Below are 14,936 nucleotides of genomic sequence, written 5' to 3'. Positions count from 1 at the left end.
TATACAGGCTCTTCCAGGCCGTCCCCACTCGTCTGCGCCTCCCACGCCATCCGTGTGGTGCAATCAAACAGCACCCCCCCTGCCCCTGGCCATAACAGAGAAAGCTGGCAGCTGAGGAGAGGGCTGGGGGACCCAAACCAAACAAGAAAATGGAGTTAAGGCAGCACGCTGGACAGCGGGGCTCAAATAACCAAAGGGAAGGCAACAGCTCAGAAAGCCCTGCATGGGCCAGGCCTTTGTGGGAGCAGCACCACTGAGCCTCCGAGGGACCCATCCCCTTGGAAGCTTTAGGGCAGTGGTTCTCAAGCTTATTTCATTACCCCCCCTTTGTGTCTGTAGTTGTTTAAACCCATCCCCCCCAAGTACTTTTACCTCCACCCAGGAGAGCGGCGGCTGCCGGCCGGGCGCCCGGCCCCGAGGGCGGAGCGGAGAGCGGCGGCTGCCGGCCGGGCGCCCGGCCCCGAGGGCGGAGCGGAGAGCGGCGCCTGCCGGCCGGGCGCCCGGCCCCGAGGGCGGAGCGGAGAGCGGCGCCTGCCGGCCGGGCGCCCGGCCCCGAGGGTGGAGCGGAGAGCGGCGGCTGCCGGCCGGGCGCCCGGCCCCGAGGGCGGAGCGGAGAGCGGCGCCTGCCGGCCGGGCGCCCGGCCCCGAGGGCGGAGCGGAGAGCGGCGGCTGCCGGCCGGGCGCCCGGCCCCGAGGGCGGAGCGGAGAGCGGCGGCTGCCGGCCGGGCGCCCGGCTCTGAAGGCTGCGCCGTGCCAGCAGCAGCACCAAAGGCAGCAAGGGAGACAACGTGACAAGTGATATTCGTCAATCTCACTTTTCACAGCAGACCGCGCCCCATTGCCACCCTTACTTCTGCGCTGCTGCTGCCACCCCGGGGCTGATAGCTGGAGCTCTGCTGCCTCCAGGCGAGGGACGGGGATGGGGAGGAAGGAGAGCCCAAGCAGCGGGACTCCGGCTTTCAGCCCCAGGGTGGTGGGATTCTGACTGTCCCTTTATCCCCACCTCCCAGGTGTGCACGGCCCTTCTGCGTGAGCCCCAGCCACTCGGGCTGACAGTCAGTGCTCTTTGAGAAAAGGCACAAAGCTCTCGCCTCCCTTGACACATGCCTGAGCCTCCCGTGGGAGGCCTGCCCCCCAGTTTGGGAACCGCGGCTTTAGGGCACTGTTACAAGGGACAGCAGTGGTTACGCACGGTCCCTTGGAACTGTGGTTGGGGCCATCAGAACCTGGGACCTCCGGAGCTAAAAACCAGAGGCCTCTTCTGCTTGAGTGAACGGGCCAGACCTTGTAGGTCGCAGCCAGCAACTGCGTACCCCGCAATACATGACCTAGCCTCGAGAGGGGGCCAAAGAGCCAGATTGGGTTAGCAGGGCTTAAAACGAATTTCCACCTCTCCTTCCGTGTCTCCAATGCCACCACCAGCGTGTGTGTGAGCTACGGCAGCCCTGCCCGGATTGCTGCCCTTTGAGATGAACCCCTGGCTGAGGGAAGGGGCCACACGAGTTGCTCCATCACAGACAGCTCTGCTTCTCTCACTCACCCCCCCTTCGGATCAGTGAGGCTCAGCACCAGATGCTTTGTTCCTCCAGAAGCTCAAGGCCTCTGGCTGCTGAGGGAATGCCAGGAGAAGAGGAGCTTGAGTCAGAAGGTGGCAGCAAGAGGGAGGTGCACTCAGAAAAAGGGGCCCTGTTTCTGTGGGTGCCATTCGCCCCAGGCTATGGGGCAGCATGAAGCCCAGGTGTAACGCTGACAGACCCCGGTCAACGGCAGGCAGGATTGAATCGGGAGCTTAGTGCATGAGCTAAAAGCCAACTGGCTGTTAGCTAAGGCTGTAGAGCAGACTCATTAATCTCTTTCTCTCTCTCAAAGTGGTCTTGGTGCCCTAGATGGGTAGAGCAGCACACCCAGGAGGTGTGTGGGTTACACAGGCCCTGATGAAGCCCTGGCCTGAAGGGTTATGCAGCACCTGGCCTTGCACAGAGGCTCTGCACACGGGTGCTCCACCCAATCCAACTGGGCAGCTAGGGGGGAAACTGGTGGCCAGGCTGATCCCAATAAGAAATTGGATGGAATTAACTGGGCCTCAGCCCGGTGAGGGAGCCCCGGTGGCTCTGAGGCCTGAACTCCCTGGCTGAGGGCCAGTTAATTGCACCTGTCTAACCCAATCAGTTTCTAAATTGGCACAACCTTCTTGTGTGGACACTCACAGCAATGACAGACCAACCCAGCTAAACCAGGAGCTGCCACCCCCACACCCATTCGAGAGGGTCTGCACAGGGAGGCTGCTCTGGTCTAACTAGACCGCTTTAGGTGAGTGGGTGTTACTTCTGTCCGGACCAGCCCAAAGCTTCTGAACCAGGACAGAGTACCCGTCCCTTCGCCCTGAACTGATCATGTAACTCACCTGCCTTGGGCTCTCACAGCAGATTATTAAAAGAGGGAAAGAAATCTAGAGAGTCTCTGGGACAGAAGCAGATTTCCTGCCGCGTAGCCTGGATTTAGTCCCAATTTCCACGTTCCTTTTTAACACAGCAGAAACTCCAATTAAACCAAGTGCTAACGAGCAAGCTGAAAGTTGGACTCCCCTCAGGGCTGGTGCCCCAGGCAGCTGTAGCACTGCCTACAGGTGGCATTTGGTATTACGATGATTTAAAAAGCACCCCCAATGAAGAGTTATGGGCCTGCTCCTGCTCCCACTGGTGTAAATGTCAACGGAGTGAGAGCAGGATCAGGTCCAGAACTGGAGAAAGCAAAGACAAGATACTGGCTGAGAGAGGGAGCAGGGGATCGGGAACGAGGAGGGATTTCCTGCAGTGGCTTTTAAGGAGGAAGCTGAAGGAGGCCAGGCAGGGCGTGCTGCTGTTTGCAGGCAGGAAGCGGAGAAGGGGGACTGGAAGCGAAGGGAGCAAGTGGAGGGGGAGGAAGCGTCTATGGTGTGAGCCGTCAGGCAGCCCGAAGTGCCCAGCCCTGCAAGAAGCACAGGCAGAATTCTGGTCTTTGCTGCACTGGGGTGAAGCTGGAGATACGGCGCTGCCAACCGTGGGGTGGTTCTAGTTATACGGGCAAGTCCTCTCCTCAAGAGGCAGGACGGGGGGAATGACATCATGGCTTTGATGAATGGCTGATGTTGTGATGTCACTTCCGGGGGCAGGGCTTTGGGGATGACATCACTCATCCTCTCCTGAGGCCTGTATGTCTTTTGACCGGGGCTGGAGCCAAGCAGGGCTTTGCTGGGGGCAGCCCCACGGACAGAGGCGAGCCTGCAGGCTGCCCCATCAAACACATCGCCCCCGACTTTAACAGTGACACAAACTGACCAATTTTCAAAATGCTTTAAAAATACATGGTCTGAAAATGGTACTTTCAATAGGGGAAAAATACACGTCTATCGTATCACAATCTAGAACCTGCAGGACCTGAAGCCTGGCCAGCTTGGTGCTACCACAGAGGCAGGCACGGTCTGTCTCAGGGCACACACGGCAAGCCCCAGCCTCGGAGAGTGAGCTCTGCTGACCGTTCCCCCACCGACCCCTGATGCTGCTCTCCCCACTCAGCCCCTGAATTGCTTGGGAGAGGCCCCTCCCCATCTCCCACTCAGCTGCAGGGCTCCTTCCCCCACCCCCCACTGGGATCGCCAAGCCCCCTGGGTAGCAGATGGCTGGTGGGGAGGTGGCTGGACTACAGCAAGTGGGTCGGGGGCTGGGGGGGGCAGGACCTGCAGCCCTTACAGCCCAGAGTTGTGTGGGTGGGCACTGAAAGCAAAGCACAGGGGGGTCTCGCTCAGGCACAGCAGCTTGGCCTTCCCAGTGAAGCCGGCGGGGAACGTGCAGCTGGGTCACCATGGGGCCAAGGCAGCCGAACAGCCCCTGCATGAGGCACTGGCAGCATTCCCAAAGCCCAGGGAGAAGCAGGCCAGGACCATGAATAAAGCCTGGGGCCATTTGCTAAATGTGCTTCTGGGCCTGGGTTTCTAACACCCCTGCAGTGCGGCGGGATGATCCGGAGCCATCGTTTTGGTGGCCCAGCCCTGGAGGAACGGGGGAGTAGGCTGAACAGTAGGGCAGGGGGCAGCCCCTTTCCCAGGGAGATGGCAGGGTAGGACTGACTTGGGATACGGGACTGGGCGGGGGTGCCAGGAGCAGAACGCTGCTGCAGGCCCAGCCCTGAGCCACTAGCTCATAGGCCAGAAGGGGGTGGGCACGTACCTGTGCATTCGTACAGGGCTTTAACCCAGCAGCACCACCAGCTGCCTGGGGAGCCCCTGCTGGCTCCCCCCCGCCCCCCCCAATGCTTTGCAGAGCTCCCACAGGCACACACCTGGCTGACAAACGGCTACCTCCCCTGTGTAGTGAGGCTAGAGCCCCTGAATACAAACAGGTCTTTGGGGCTGGGGACGGAGGTGGGACGCTGAGCCCAGGGCTGACCCTTGCCGCTGGGCTCCCTCTTGACTTTGCAGGCAGCCCTGGTGGGACCCACGTGCTGGGACGATGTCACCACACTGAAGGGGCTTCGCAAACAGCAGCCACCCTCCATGGAAAAGACAAACCATTACAAGGGTGGGGCGATGCTGAGTCTGAGAACCAACGCGCCACCCTGAGCGAAAGCACCGCTGGCCCGCACCTGGCTTCCACACCTGACGGAGCCTCCGCCCTCCTGGAGCACCATCCTCCAAGGCCCTATGAGAACAGAGCCCACGGGGGCCAGCAAACAGCTGCCAAGACACAAAGAACTACAAGATGAGCAAAGGCGATGAAGTGGGCAGACACCCCCCATAGGTCCCCTTGGCAATGGGCACTCAGTAGCTGGTGGAGATTGGTAGGTCCAGAATAGCCAAGTGGTCCATACAGTACCAGCTGCTGCATATCCAGTCCTCCTCCAGCCAGGCAGGGCTTAGCGGATTGGAACAAATTGGCTGAGCCCCAGAGTTTGGAGAGGAGCAAAGGAAATCCCCCGGGCGGTGATGCCAGGGCTGAGCCATGCCGAGATCAGCCCTGGCTCCGGGGAGTCAGTTCAAGCCAAACCAGTGCACGGGCTCTTCCGCAGAAAGGAGGGACATTGGCTGAGTCTGTTACAAGGTGCTGGGCAGCGCTGGCACTCCTGCCACGTCAGGCAAGCCCTCTACCTGACGCTGAAGGGGAGAAGCCAGTATTAAGGGAGCAGACTGGCTCAAGGAAGCTCCCAGCATGGAGACCTTGGCTTTCTCCATGGAAGGTATTTCGCAAGGGAAGCTCTAGGGTCTGGGAAAACAGGTGTGACTTCCCTTCTCCCAGCCATGCCCTCGCCTCAACTCCCCCTGCCCCGCCCCCGCAACATGTTACATACATTGCTCCCCTGCCTACCCAGTCTCAGGCCAGGCTGCCAGCCCAAGTGAGCGACCCTGGATTTTATTGCAGATTTTAAAGTTAAAATAACGGTCCATTGCCCGCGGGCAGGGGCCTTGGCTGCCTCACGCCCACAACCATCCTGATGCCCTGCCACTAAAGGAAAACCAATATGATTCACAGCTTCAAACCCAAAAACCTGAGTGCAGCCCTCCTGAGCAACCCTCCAAAAACATATCGGTGTGTCTGCTGGGGCAGCTCAGGACATGGGTTTTATAAATTATTATAAACACCACCAGGTCAGGAAATAAAAGGTGCATCCTGACGGCGACCCTGTTAATGCAATGCCAGGATGCCACGCAGCCAGTGCCCAGTGACCCCCTTCTGTCAGCAGAACCCTGGGGCATGAGACGTCTCTGACACCGGACACTTCGCGCAGGAACTAGCTGCTGTGTGGGCTCCCAGGGCCACGGCAGCTCAAGCAAGGACAAACCGCAGGCAGGCCCAGCAGGGGTACGGGGTTAATGGTGGCAGAGTGAAGGCTGCAGGGATCCAGAGCCCAGGTAGGGCAGGGGCCACTCCATGGCCAGGAAACCAAGCAGCACATACCTGGCCTCAAACAGAATCACACCAGGCTGGAGGGGGGGCTTTGCTTGTGCTCCAATGTTCGAGGGGGTCCTCCACAGCCCTTGGCCCACCTGGATCCCTGGCATCCCTCAGGGGCCATCTCCCCTTGGCGAGATCACATCCAGTCTCCCTTCAGCCTCCGCTCCCTCCTATGCTGCCAGACAGGGCCACAGCTCCGTGGAGAGGATGGACCTTTGGCCCAGCGATTCAGGAGGCCTCTACCCAATCCAGGCCCAGATACACCCCCGGGCCCGACCATGCTGCCCTGGTGCCTCTCGTGGCAAGACGCCTTGGGGGCTGCCCAGTCTCCTGTCCCAGGCTCCCCTCCACGCCCCCATGCAGCTGGGGGCAGCCGAGTGTTCTGGCTGGGAACTCAAGGCCGCATCCGGCTGGCACTGGGATGCCCCAGTTGACCAGGAAGGCAGGTCAGCCGCCTCCATGCACTCCACTGGACCCTGTGCATGGGAGGGCTGGCCTGCTCCAGCGGGCGGGGGATGCTGGACAAGTAATATCGCCCTCCACTCCCCACAATGGCCACACCCCACTGGAATGGAAACCCTAATGCTGCTACATGAAGTGTTCCCAGGGTTACCCCTTCAACCTGAACTGGCTCCCTAGAGGTGACAGGCCCCATCCTGCTCCGGCAGCCCCCAGCCTCCATCTCCTTAACTACAAATTATTCCAGGATTTTTTTCTCCCTAGTTTAAAATAAAGGGGTGTGTGTGTCAGAGATCAGGCCAGAGTATGCAGTGCCCTGTGAGTCTACTCTGCCCTGGCTGCCCCCGCAGGGGCTCTCTGTGCCCCTGTTCTGGGGACAGGTCTGATTAAAACTCATGTGAGTACCCACCCAAGCCAGAACAGGGGCTGGGTTAGCCTGGGGGAGGGTGCGCAGGGGCTGGCCGTTCATCTGAGAGTCGGCTGGCATGGTGGTTGCCTTCTATAGCAAAGGGGCGGCTGGAGAAAAACTCAAGCTGGCCTTGTCGCAGAATGGCTCCCTGCTGATGAAGAAAGCAGGTCTGGGGTCCTGCCGCCCCCTGGACGGGGAAGGGGTAGCAGATTGACCGGGTGGTTGGTGGGGGGCCAATGAAAGGGGGGCTGCTGCCTCTACACAGTTTGCTTTAGAGACAGGCCTGAACCTCAAAGCGTGGATCTCCGCGGGCCGGAGCTCTTGAGGATGGGCTGGTGGTGAAAGCAGCTTGATGCGTGGCTCCTGCCTGCCCCCGCAGCCCCGGCCCTGCCGCCAGAACGCAGTCTCACCCTCAGGCAGCCAGGGCCTGGGAGCCGAGTGCGGGCTCGTACACAGACGCATTGCCAAGTGTGAGCAGCCTTCAAAGCCCTGGGATTGCTCAGCCGTGGCTGGGAGTCGCTTGCGGTGTCCCTCGGCACCCCGGCAGCCTGGCGGGAGACAGCCCGTTTCTGACAGCACTGCTTTGGGCAGCAGGGAAAGCCTTCCCCCTCGGCCCTGCTCCAAGCCCGCATTTCACGGCAGCTGCCCCATGTTTTAAAAACCCACATGAGCCAGACACCCAAGGGAAGCAAAGCCCAGCTCCCGGCGTCGCTGCGCCGAGCCATCTGTCACATCGTTAAAAAAATAAATCTTCCATCTCTGCGGCTGAGCCACCCACTCCTGCCTCTGGGGGCAGCACCAGGTAACCGCGTGGAATCCGCCCCGGAGGCGCAGCCGGACGGTGGGCCCTTTGCGGGCCAGGGGAAGCAAACCGCCAGCCCTGGCCGCGCTCCGCAGGGTGCGGCTCCTCTCGCGTCCCTCCGGAAAGGATCAAAGGAAGCGGTGGCCGCACGCAGTCTGCTCTGTACATTTACTCCTTCCTTCTTTGCCACCTTCCTGCAACCCCCAGGCAACCCGCCCTTCTCCCCTCTGCCACTGCAAGCAGCCCCACAGCTGCCGCAGGGAAAACAGCTGCTCCAGGCAAGGCGAGGGTCCCCTAGCTGTGGGCCCGGCCAGTGGGGAGAAGCCTCCTGTGTCCATCCAGGCCAGTGCTCTGCCCTCAAGTCTCTCTGGGCCTTGCCGCGGCAGCCCCATGGCAGCCTCTGGTTCGGGCTGGAGGATCCAGGCGTCTCACAGCCTTGCCGACAGAGGGTGAAGATGGCCACCCGTCTCGCTAATGCTGGATGACTGCCACTCAATGGAGGGCGGGGAGGGGCAGGGCACTGGGACAAGGGGGAGTCGCCGGCTCCTAGGCTGGGGAGTTCGCTCCCCCCGGCTCCTCAGCAGAGAGTGTCTGTGTTGAAGGAGAGCTGAGCCTGCAGAGAGAAGAGCGGCAGGGGGTCACATGACAGCAGCCGTCCTCAGGGGGCCTCAGTGGTTCTGATCTGTGCAGGGTCTGCAACCCCCCCAGGCCCCGCTGGTGAAAGCGAGACACCCCCACCCACCCAGCAGGGAATTAGGCTCTGGGAGTACTGCTCTGGTTCCACCAAGCCCAGCATCCCTCAGCCGGGCCAGCCCCAGGCACTGAGACCCAGCTGCTCTCCTGGAGAGCTTCTGGGACCATCCCCCCTGCAGGCCCAGAAGAGAAGCCAGACAGGAGAGCTCAGGGGCTGGGGAATGGGCGTCTCCCTTGGAGCCGCAAGCAGGGCACAAGGGGCATCACCCCTTGTCAGGGAGTGGGACTTAGACAGCAGAGGCAGCCTGAGCAGATTCCTGCAGCCCGAGGGCTGGGTTCTGACCCTGATCCTGCCAGGGCAGCCCCTCGGCTGCAGTGGAGTCTCAGCAGGTTCTGTGTGGTGCAACGGGCAGCAGAGTCTGGGCCAAACTTTGTTCTGGGATTGGCCGGCAAAATCCACTTTGGGGTCTTTTCTTCTTCCCTATTCCCCAGAGCAGGGCAATGCCCAGGGACTCGTCATGCCCGAGAGCTCAGCGTTCACCCTGCCCTGCACAGGCACATGTAGGAGAGGGCAGTGCTCTGCCCTGGGAAAGCTCCGCGGGATGTCTGGGGACGGGAGCTGCAGATGTTCCAGGGTCCCGCTCACCCTCTCCTCCTCAAAGCTGATCAAGCCCTCGTCATCTGTCTCCAGGTCCTCGGGCTCCTCCACCACCAGGGCCCGCAGCTCGGTGGGGGCGGCGCGGGGCCGCAGCAGGCTCAGGATGTGCTCCAGCGGTGACTGGATCGAGCAGTTGGGGCTGGTCTCCTGCTGCTCCAGGTTGTCACTTTGTTTCTTGGCAAAATTCACAAACACCTGGGAGAGCAAAGGTGAAAGCGCCGGTCTCTAGATGGGGCTCAGGAGATCCCACGCCCCACCCACCAAAGGGGGGTGGTTTTCGGTCCCACCCTCCAGCCTGTGTGCACACCCTGTGGGAATGGAGTCAATCACCTGGGGGCTCTGCACTGCGACCCCCAGCTCCAGTGGAGATCAGCCCCAGCACCGGGACCTTGGGAGGCTTCCACACATGGGTGCGGCCACATGCACCCGACATGCTCACAGACAGCAGTGCAGCTGTGGTCTCGGGCCACGGAAGGGCCCACCAGGGTGAAATGCCCAATGGAGGCTGGTGCTGGACAATGAACTGGCTGTAGCTAGCGCATTCCTGCACTTACAATGGGTGGCCTCAGAGCAGGCTGCAACTGTGCTGCACTAACAGCCCTTCCCAAGAACCCCTGTCCAGACGGGGCATGTGCCGGCCCCGCCCGGGCTGCCCCTTGCCCCTGGGGACTAACATTATCAAGTGTGGTCTGGCTGACGGAGTAATCCTCGATGCCCAGCACGTCCACCACCTGCTCCATCTTGCTGAAGACCTGGGCCAGCGAGATCTGCTCAGACTTGAGCTGGTACTGCACCTTGGTGTGGTGTCGCTCCTGTGGGAGTGGGACAGGCGTCAGGCTCGCCCCCAAGGGGGCAGGACCAGGCACTGGCCAGCTTCTCTGCCTGCCCCCTGCCCCTGCCCCGGCTCCAGTCCCACTGTGAAGCGAGAGCCTGGGTCCCCCATGTGAGGCCCAGCACTGCCCCACGGCTCCTGCCAGTGGCAAGAGACACTCCCAGTGTTCAGAGGGCTGAGGGGGGAACCCAGTCAAATGCTTGGAAGCCCCAATGACCCCATCCTGCTGTATTTACCCCAGGACTTGGCAGGCAGGCACCAAGGGGCAGCTCCTGGGCCTCCCTGGCCAGTCCATCTCTTCCTCTTGGACTCGGCCACGCGTTTTGTGGTGACCCACTGGCCGTGGGTCTGATTGTGGGGCAGGAGTCCTTGGGGAGGGTAAAGGTGTGACTGCCTGCTCACTGGGGGAGCAGCTGGGGATGTTTGTTGTCAGCCCAGGGTGGTGTAAAGGAGTAACTCTACCCTGCCCCCCTTTGCGCTGGGACAGTTTGGGCTCAGGGACAGTGGGGGTGGGGGGCGGTGTGCTGCATCCCATCTCTGACCCCTCCATAAAGCACCAGACGGTGCAACACTTGTGGTGAAAGCATAAGACCCCTGGCTAGTCCTGTCTGCCACCAGGCATACTGTGTGACCACTTCCGCCATGCCAGGCCTCAGCTTTCCACCCGGGCAATGAGGATAATGCTGCCAGATGACCTCCCGGGGGCTGAATTCATTGAAGTGCTGTGGGATCCAGCCATGGAGGGAGGGGAAGGGTCATTATGGTGATACCCTGGCCCTAATGCTGCCCCTACTTTTGAGCACCGAGGCTCCCGGCTGGCCTCACTGCACACGCTGCGAGTCTGGAGACGACCCTGGTAGGTAACACCCAGCCCCCACCCTTCACGCCTGCAGAGGGAGGGAGAGGGGAACCCGCACAGGAAGCCAGGGGACTGCTGGGGCTCCAGCCAGGCTGTCTCCTGGGCCCTGATCCGGGGAGGGAGCGCTGCGGCGGCGGCCTTACCTTGAGGATGGCCTCGGGGAAGTTCCTGTTGAAGAACCGCACCACCTCCTTGACGCTGAGGCTGGACTTGGTCCGCACCGTGATCATGTAGCCATCTCCAAACCTGGGCAGGGCCGAGGACGCCATGTGAATCCACATCCCCCGAGAGGCCCAGCTGCAGCCCAAACCCCCGCCCCGCACAGCAGGGCACAAATCAGTGCCAGGGAGGAGCATTTGCCCCGAGGAAGTTATCCCTGCAACTCCTTGACTGGCAAGCTCTAGCCAGGATGTCATCCAGCCTGGCCTTCCTCTCTGGGAGCCAACCATGCTGTCCCTACGTCAATGCAGGCTTGGGAGCAAGAACCAGGGCGCTGCGTATGGCAGCAAGTTGGCAGATGGTCACCCCTGGGCCGCGTGGGACCAACGGGGCAGAATTCCAGCCTCCGGCTGCACCGCTCAGCCCACATCCCCATGTCTTTGCTCCCCACAGCTGCACTCACGTGCCTGTCACCCATAAGGAGAGGGGGAGCCTTCCTCACCCCGGGGACAGGCACAGAGCGTGCCAGCCGGGGAGCTGCTGGTATGGATGAGGCCAGAAATCCTGAGGCTACAGAAACGTTCTCCTTAACCTCTGAGGACAGGACAAGAAGCCATGGGCTTAAATTGCAGCAAGGGCGGTTTAGGTTGGACATTAGGAAAAACTTCCTAACAGTCGGGGTGGTTAAGCACTGGAATAAATTGTCAAGGGAGGTTGTAAAATCTCGGTCATTGGGGGTGTTTAGGAGCAGGTGAGACAAATACCGCTCAGGGATGGTCTAGTTATTACATAGTCCTGCCCTGAGTGCCGGGGACCGGACTAGATGACCTCTCGAGGTCCCTTCCAGTCCTACGATTCTATGATTTATAATTTACAGTGACAATGGCGACGGACGCTGTGCCATGACTACCCCACCCTGATACCACGGCAGCATTTCCCAGCCTCCTCTCCGGGGTGGGGGGGAAGAGGCTCTGCCCGGGGCATGGGGGCCAGGCAGGTACTCTCCTCGCAGGCCTCTCTGCAGATGGATGGGGCTGTCCCCAGGGGCATGGGTGCCGTTCGGGTGCTCTCCTCACAGGCCCCTCCCTCGCCGGGGCAGGAATCTCTTACCTGTTTTTCAGGTGCTGGATGCTGCCGAGACACTTGAGCCGCCCGTTCACCATGATGGCCAGCCGGGTGCAGAGCGCCTCGCACTCCTCCATGCTGTGGGAGATGAGGCTGGAGATGAGCAGGGGCAGCCCGGCCTGGTTGTGCAGGGTCCTGCTCTTTGGGTTCACGTGTCCCAGGGGCTGAGCCACTTGTATGGTCTGCACAAGAGTCAGGCTGTGCTAGCCAGAGGGTGCCCATGGGTGTGGCAGGGCCCTGGGGTGCTATCGGTCCAGAAGGGGACACCTCAGATGTGAATGGGACCTGGGGCCCTGATGGCTTCCCTGCCATAGTGGCTGTGCTGCAGGGCTGTGGGTGTAGGGAACTGTGTCTTCTCCTTGGGCACTGTTGCCCCTTCTCTTCCCCCACTGCGTGCATCCAGCTAGGCCGGGCCGCCCTGCTCCATGGAGAGCTCTCCCGTGCTGGTTCCCACATGCCAGGATGGGGTGGGGTAGACAGGAGGGAGCTGTCACATCTCAGGCCGGCTGCCCGAGGCCTCACTGACCTGTGGGACGTCAGCACCACGGAGCGGCCCGTTTTGATGATGTCCAGGATGAGGTTCCACAGGAAGCGCCGGGCCTTGGGGTCCATGCCCGTCGTGGGCTCGTCCTTCCAGAGGGAAGAAAGGCTGAGGTCACCCGCCCTGGCCTCCTGCCCTGAGCGCAGCCTTTCCTCCTCCCTCCCCCCTCGCACTGCCACCTCCCCTCACCCTTTATGCATTATCCTGTTGGTCCTGCTTTGAGCAGGGGGTTGGACTAGATACCTCCTGAGGTCCCTTCCAACCCTGAGAGTCTAGGATTCGACGGTCACAGGGGTCCTCAACCTTTTTCTTTCTGAGCCCCCACATGCTATAAAAACTCCACGGCCCCCCCGTGCCACCATCACTGGTGTTCTCCATATCAAAGCCAAGGCCGGCGTTAGGGGGCCAGCAGGGCAATTGCCTGGGGCCCCCGGCCACAGGGCTCCCCACCAAGCGACATTGCTCAGGCTTCGGCTTCAGCCCTCGGTGCCGGGGCTTCAACCCCGTGTGGCGGGGCTTTGGCTTTCTCCTTGGGCCCCAGCTGGCCCTGCTTGGTGACCCCCCGAAACCTGCTCGTGGCCCCCTAGGGAGCCTCGGACCCCTGGTTGAGAACCACTGACGCATCAGGTGTATTACGGTAGCACCCAGGAGCCCCAGTCCTGGAGCAGGATCACGCTGTCCCAGCCACTGTCTCCTTCTCCTGCTCCCATCTCGATGGCTGCCCCTCAGCCCTGCTGCACACGGCTCCTGTCTGCTCCCCATTCTGGCCTCATGATGGGTTAGGGTGTGTAGTGTAGACCCACCCCGCAGTCAGGGCACCCCTGTCCCAGCTCACACCCCAGCACTGGCCTAGCCCCCGGGGGAGCAAGGGCGCAGGAGAGCTCAGAGCTCCGGTATGAAACTGCAGAAAAACCTGAGTGTCTCTGAATTAAGTTTAGAAGTGTGAGCAACAAGAGTGATGTCGTGGTGGGAGTCTGCTATAGACCACCGGACCAGGGGGATGAGGTGGACGAGGCTTTCTTCCGGCAACTCGCAGAAGCCACTAGATCGCACGCCCTGGTTCTCATGGGCGACTTTAATCATCCTGATATCTGCTGGGAGAGCAATACAGCGGTGCACAGACAATCCAGGAAGTTTTTGGAAAATGTAGGGGACAATTTCTTGGTGCAAGTACTGGAGGAACCAACTAGGGGCAGAGCTCTTCTTGACCTGCTGCTCACAAACCGGGAAGAATTAGTAGGGGAAGCAAAAGTGGATGGGAATCTGGGAGGCAGTGACCATGAGTTGGTCGAGTTCAGGATCCTGACACAGGGAAGGAAGGAGAACAGCAGAATACGGACCCTGGACTTCAGGAAAGCAGACTTCGACTCCCTCAGGGAACTGATGGGTAGGATCCCCTGGGGGAATAACATGAGGGGGAAAGGAGTCCAGGAGAGCTGGCTGTATTTCAAAGAATCCCTATTGAGGTTACAGGGACAAACCATCCCGATGTGTCGAAAGAATAGTAAATATGGTAGGCGACCAGCTTGGCTTAACAGTGAAATCCTTGCGGATCTTAAACATAAAAAAGAAGCTTACAAGAAGTGGAAGATTGGACAAATGACCAGGGAAGAGTATAAAAATATTGCTCGGGCATGTAGGAATGAAATCAGGAGGGCCAAATCGCACCTGGAGCTGCAGCTAGCAAGAGATGTTAAGAGTAACAAGAAGGGTTTCTTCAGGTATGTTGGCAACAAGAAGAAAGCCAAGGAAAGTGTGGGCCCCTTACTGAATGAGGGAGGCAACCTAGTGACAGAGGATGTGGAAAAAGCTAATGTACTCAATGCTTTTTTTGCCTCTGTCTTCACGAACAAGGTCAGCTCCCAGACTGCTGCACTGGGCAACACAGCTTGGGGAGTAGGTGGCCAGCCCTCTGTGGAGAAAGAAGTGGTTAGGGACTATTTAGAAAAGCTGGACGTGCACAAGTCCATGGGGCCGGATGCGTTGCATCCGAGAGTGCTAAAGGAGTTGGCGGCTGTGATTGCAGAGCCATTGGCCATTATCTTTGAAAACTCATGGCGATCGGGGGAAGTCCCGGATGACTGGAAAAAGGCTAATGTAGTGCCCATCTTTAAAAAGGGGAAGAAGGAGGATCCTGGGAACTACAGGCCAGTCAGCCTCACCTCAGTCCCTGGAAAAATCATGGAGCAGGTCCTCAAGGAATCAATCCTGAAGCACTTACACGAGAGGAAAGTGATCAGGAACAGTCAGCATGGATTCACCAAGGGAAGGTCATGCCTGACTAATCTAATCACCTTCTATGATGAGATTACTGGTTCTGTGGATGAAGGGAAAGCAGTGGATGTATTGTTTCTTGACTTTAGCAAAGCTTTTGACATGGTCTCCCACAGTATTCTTGTCAGCAAGTTAAAGAAGTATGGGGTGGATGAACGCACTATAAGGTGGGTAGAAAGTTGGCTAGATTGTCAGGCT

General features: G+C 60.0%; 1 protein-coding gene across 4 annotated transcripts in view; it reads right to left on the bottom strand.

Annotated features, from left to right (window-relative positions):
- The window catches only part of ABCA2 (ATP binding cassette subfamily A member 2), a 138,316-nt gene continuing 123,380 nt past the window's right edge, over positions 1-14,936 (bottom strand). For 3 of the 4 annotated variants that reach the window (XM_037879843.2, XM_043530374.1, XM_043530373.1), the window contains 6 exons: positions 12,450-12,553; positions 11,909-12,001; positions 10,783-10,885; positions 9,623-9,760; positions 8,937-9,143; positions 1-8,210 (listed from right to left, as the gene is read on the bottom strand). In XM_037879843.2, the coding sequence (XP_037735771.1) occupies positions 8,175-8,210; positions 8,937-9,143; positions 9,623-9,760; positions 10,783-10,885; positions 11,909-12,001; positions 12,450-12,553 (681 nt within the window). In that variant the 3' untranslated portion in view covers positions 1-8,174. The remainder of the gene's footprint in view (positions 8,211-8,936; positions 9,144-9,622; positions 9,761-10,782; positions 10,886-11,908; positions 12,002-12,449; positions 12,554-14,936) is intronic. The other variant, XR_006286154.1, reaches the window with a different exon arrangement.

The sequence above is a fragment of the Chelonia mydas genome, chromosome 16 (genome assembly GCF_015237465.2).
Source record: "Chelonia mydas isolate rCheMyd1 chromosome 16, rCheMyd1.pri.v2, whole genome shotgun sequence".
NCBI classification, from domain to species: Eukaryota; Metazoa; Chordata; order Testudines; family Cheloniidae; genus Chelonia; species Chelonia mydas.
The sequence above is the reverse complement of the archived record's forward strand: the minus strand, read 5'-3'. Positions and strand labels throughout refer to the sequence as shown.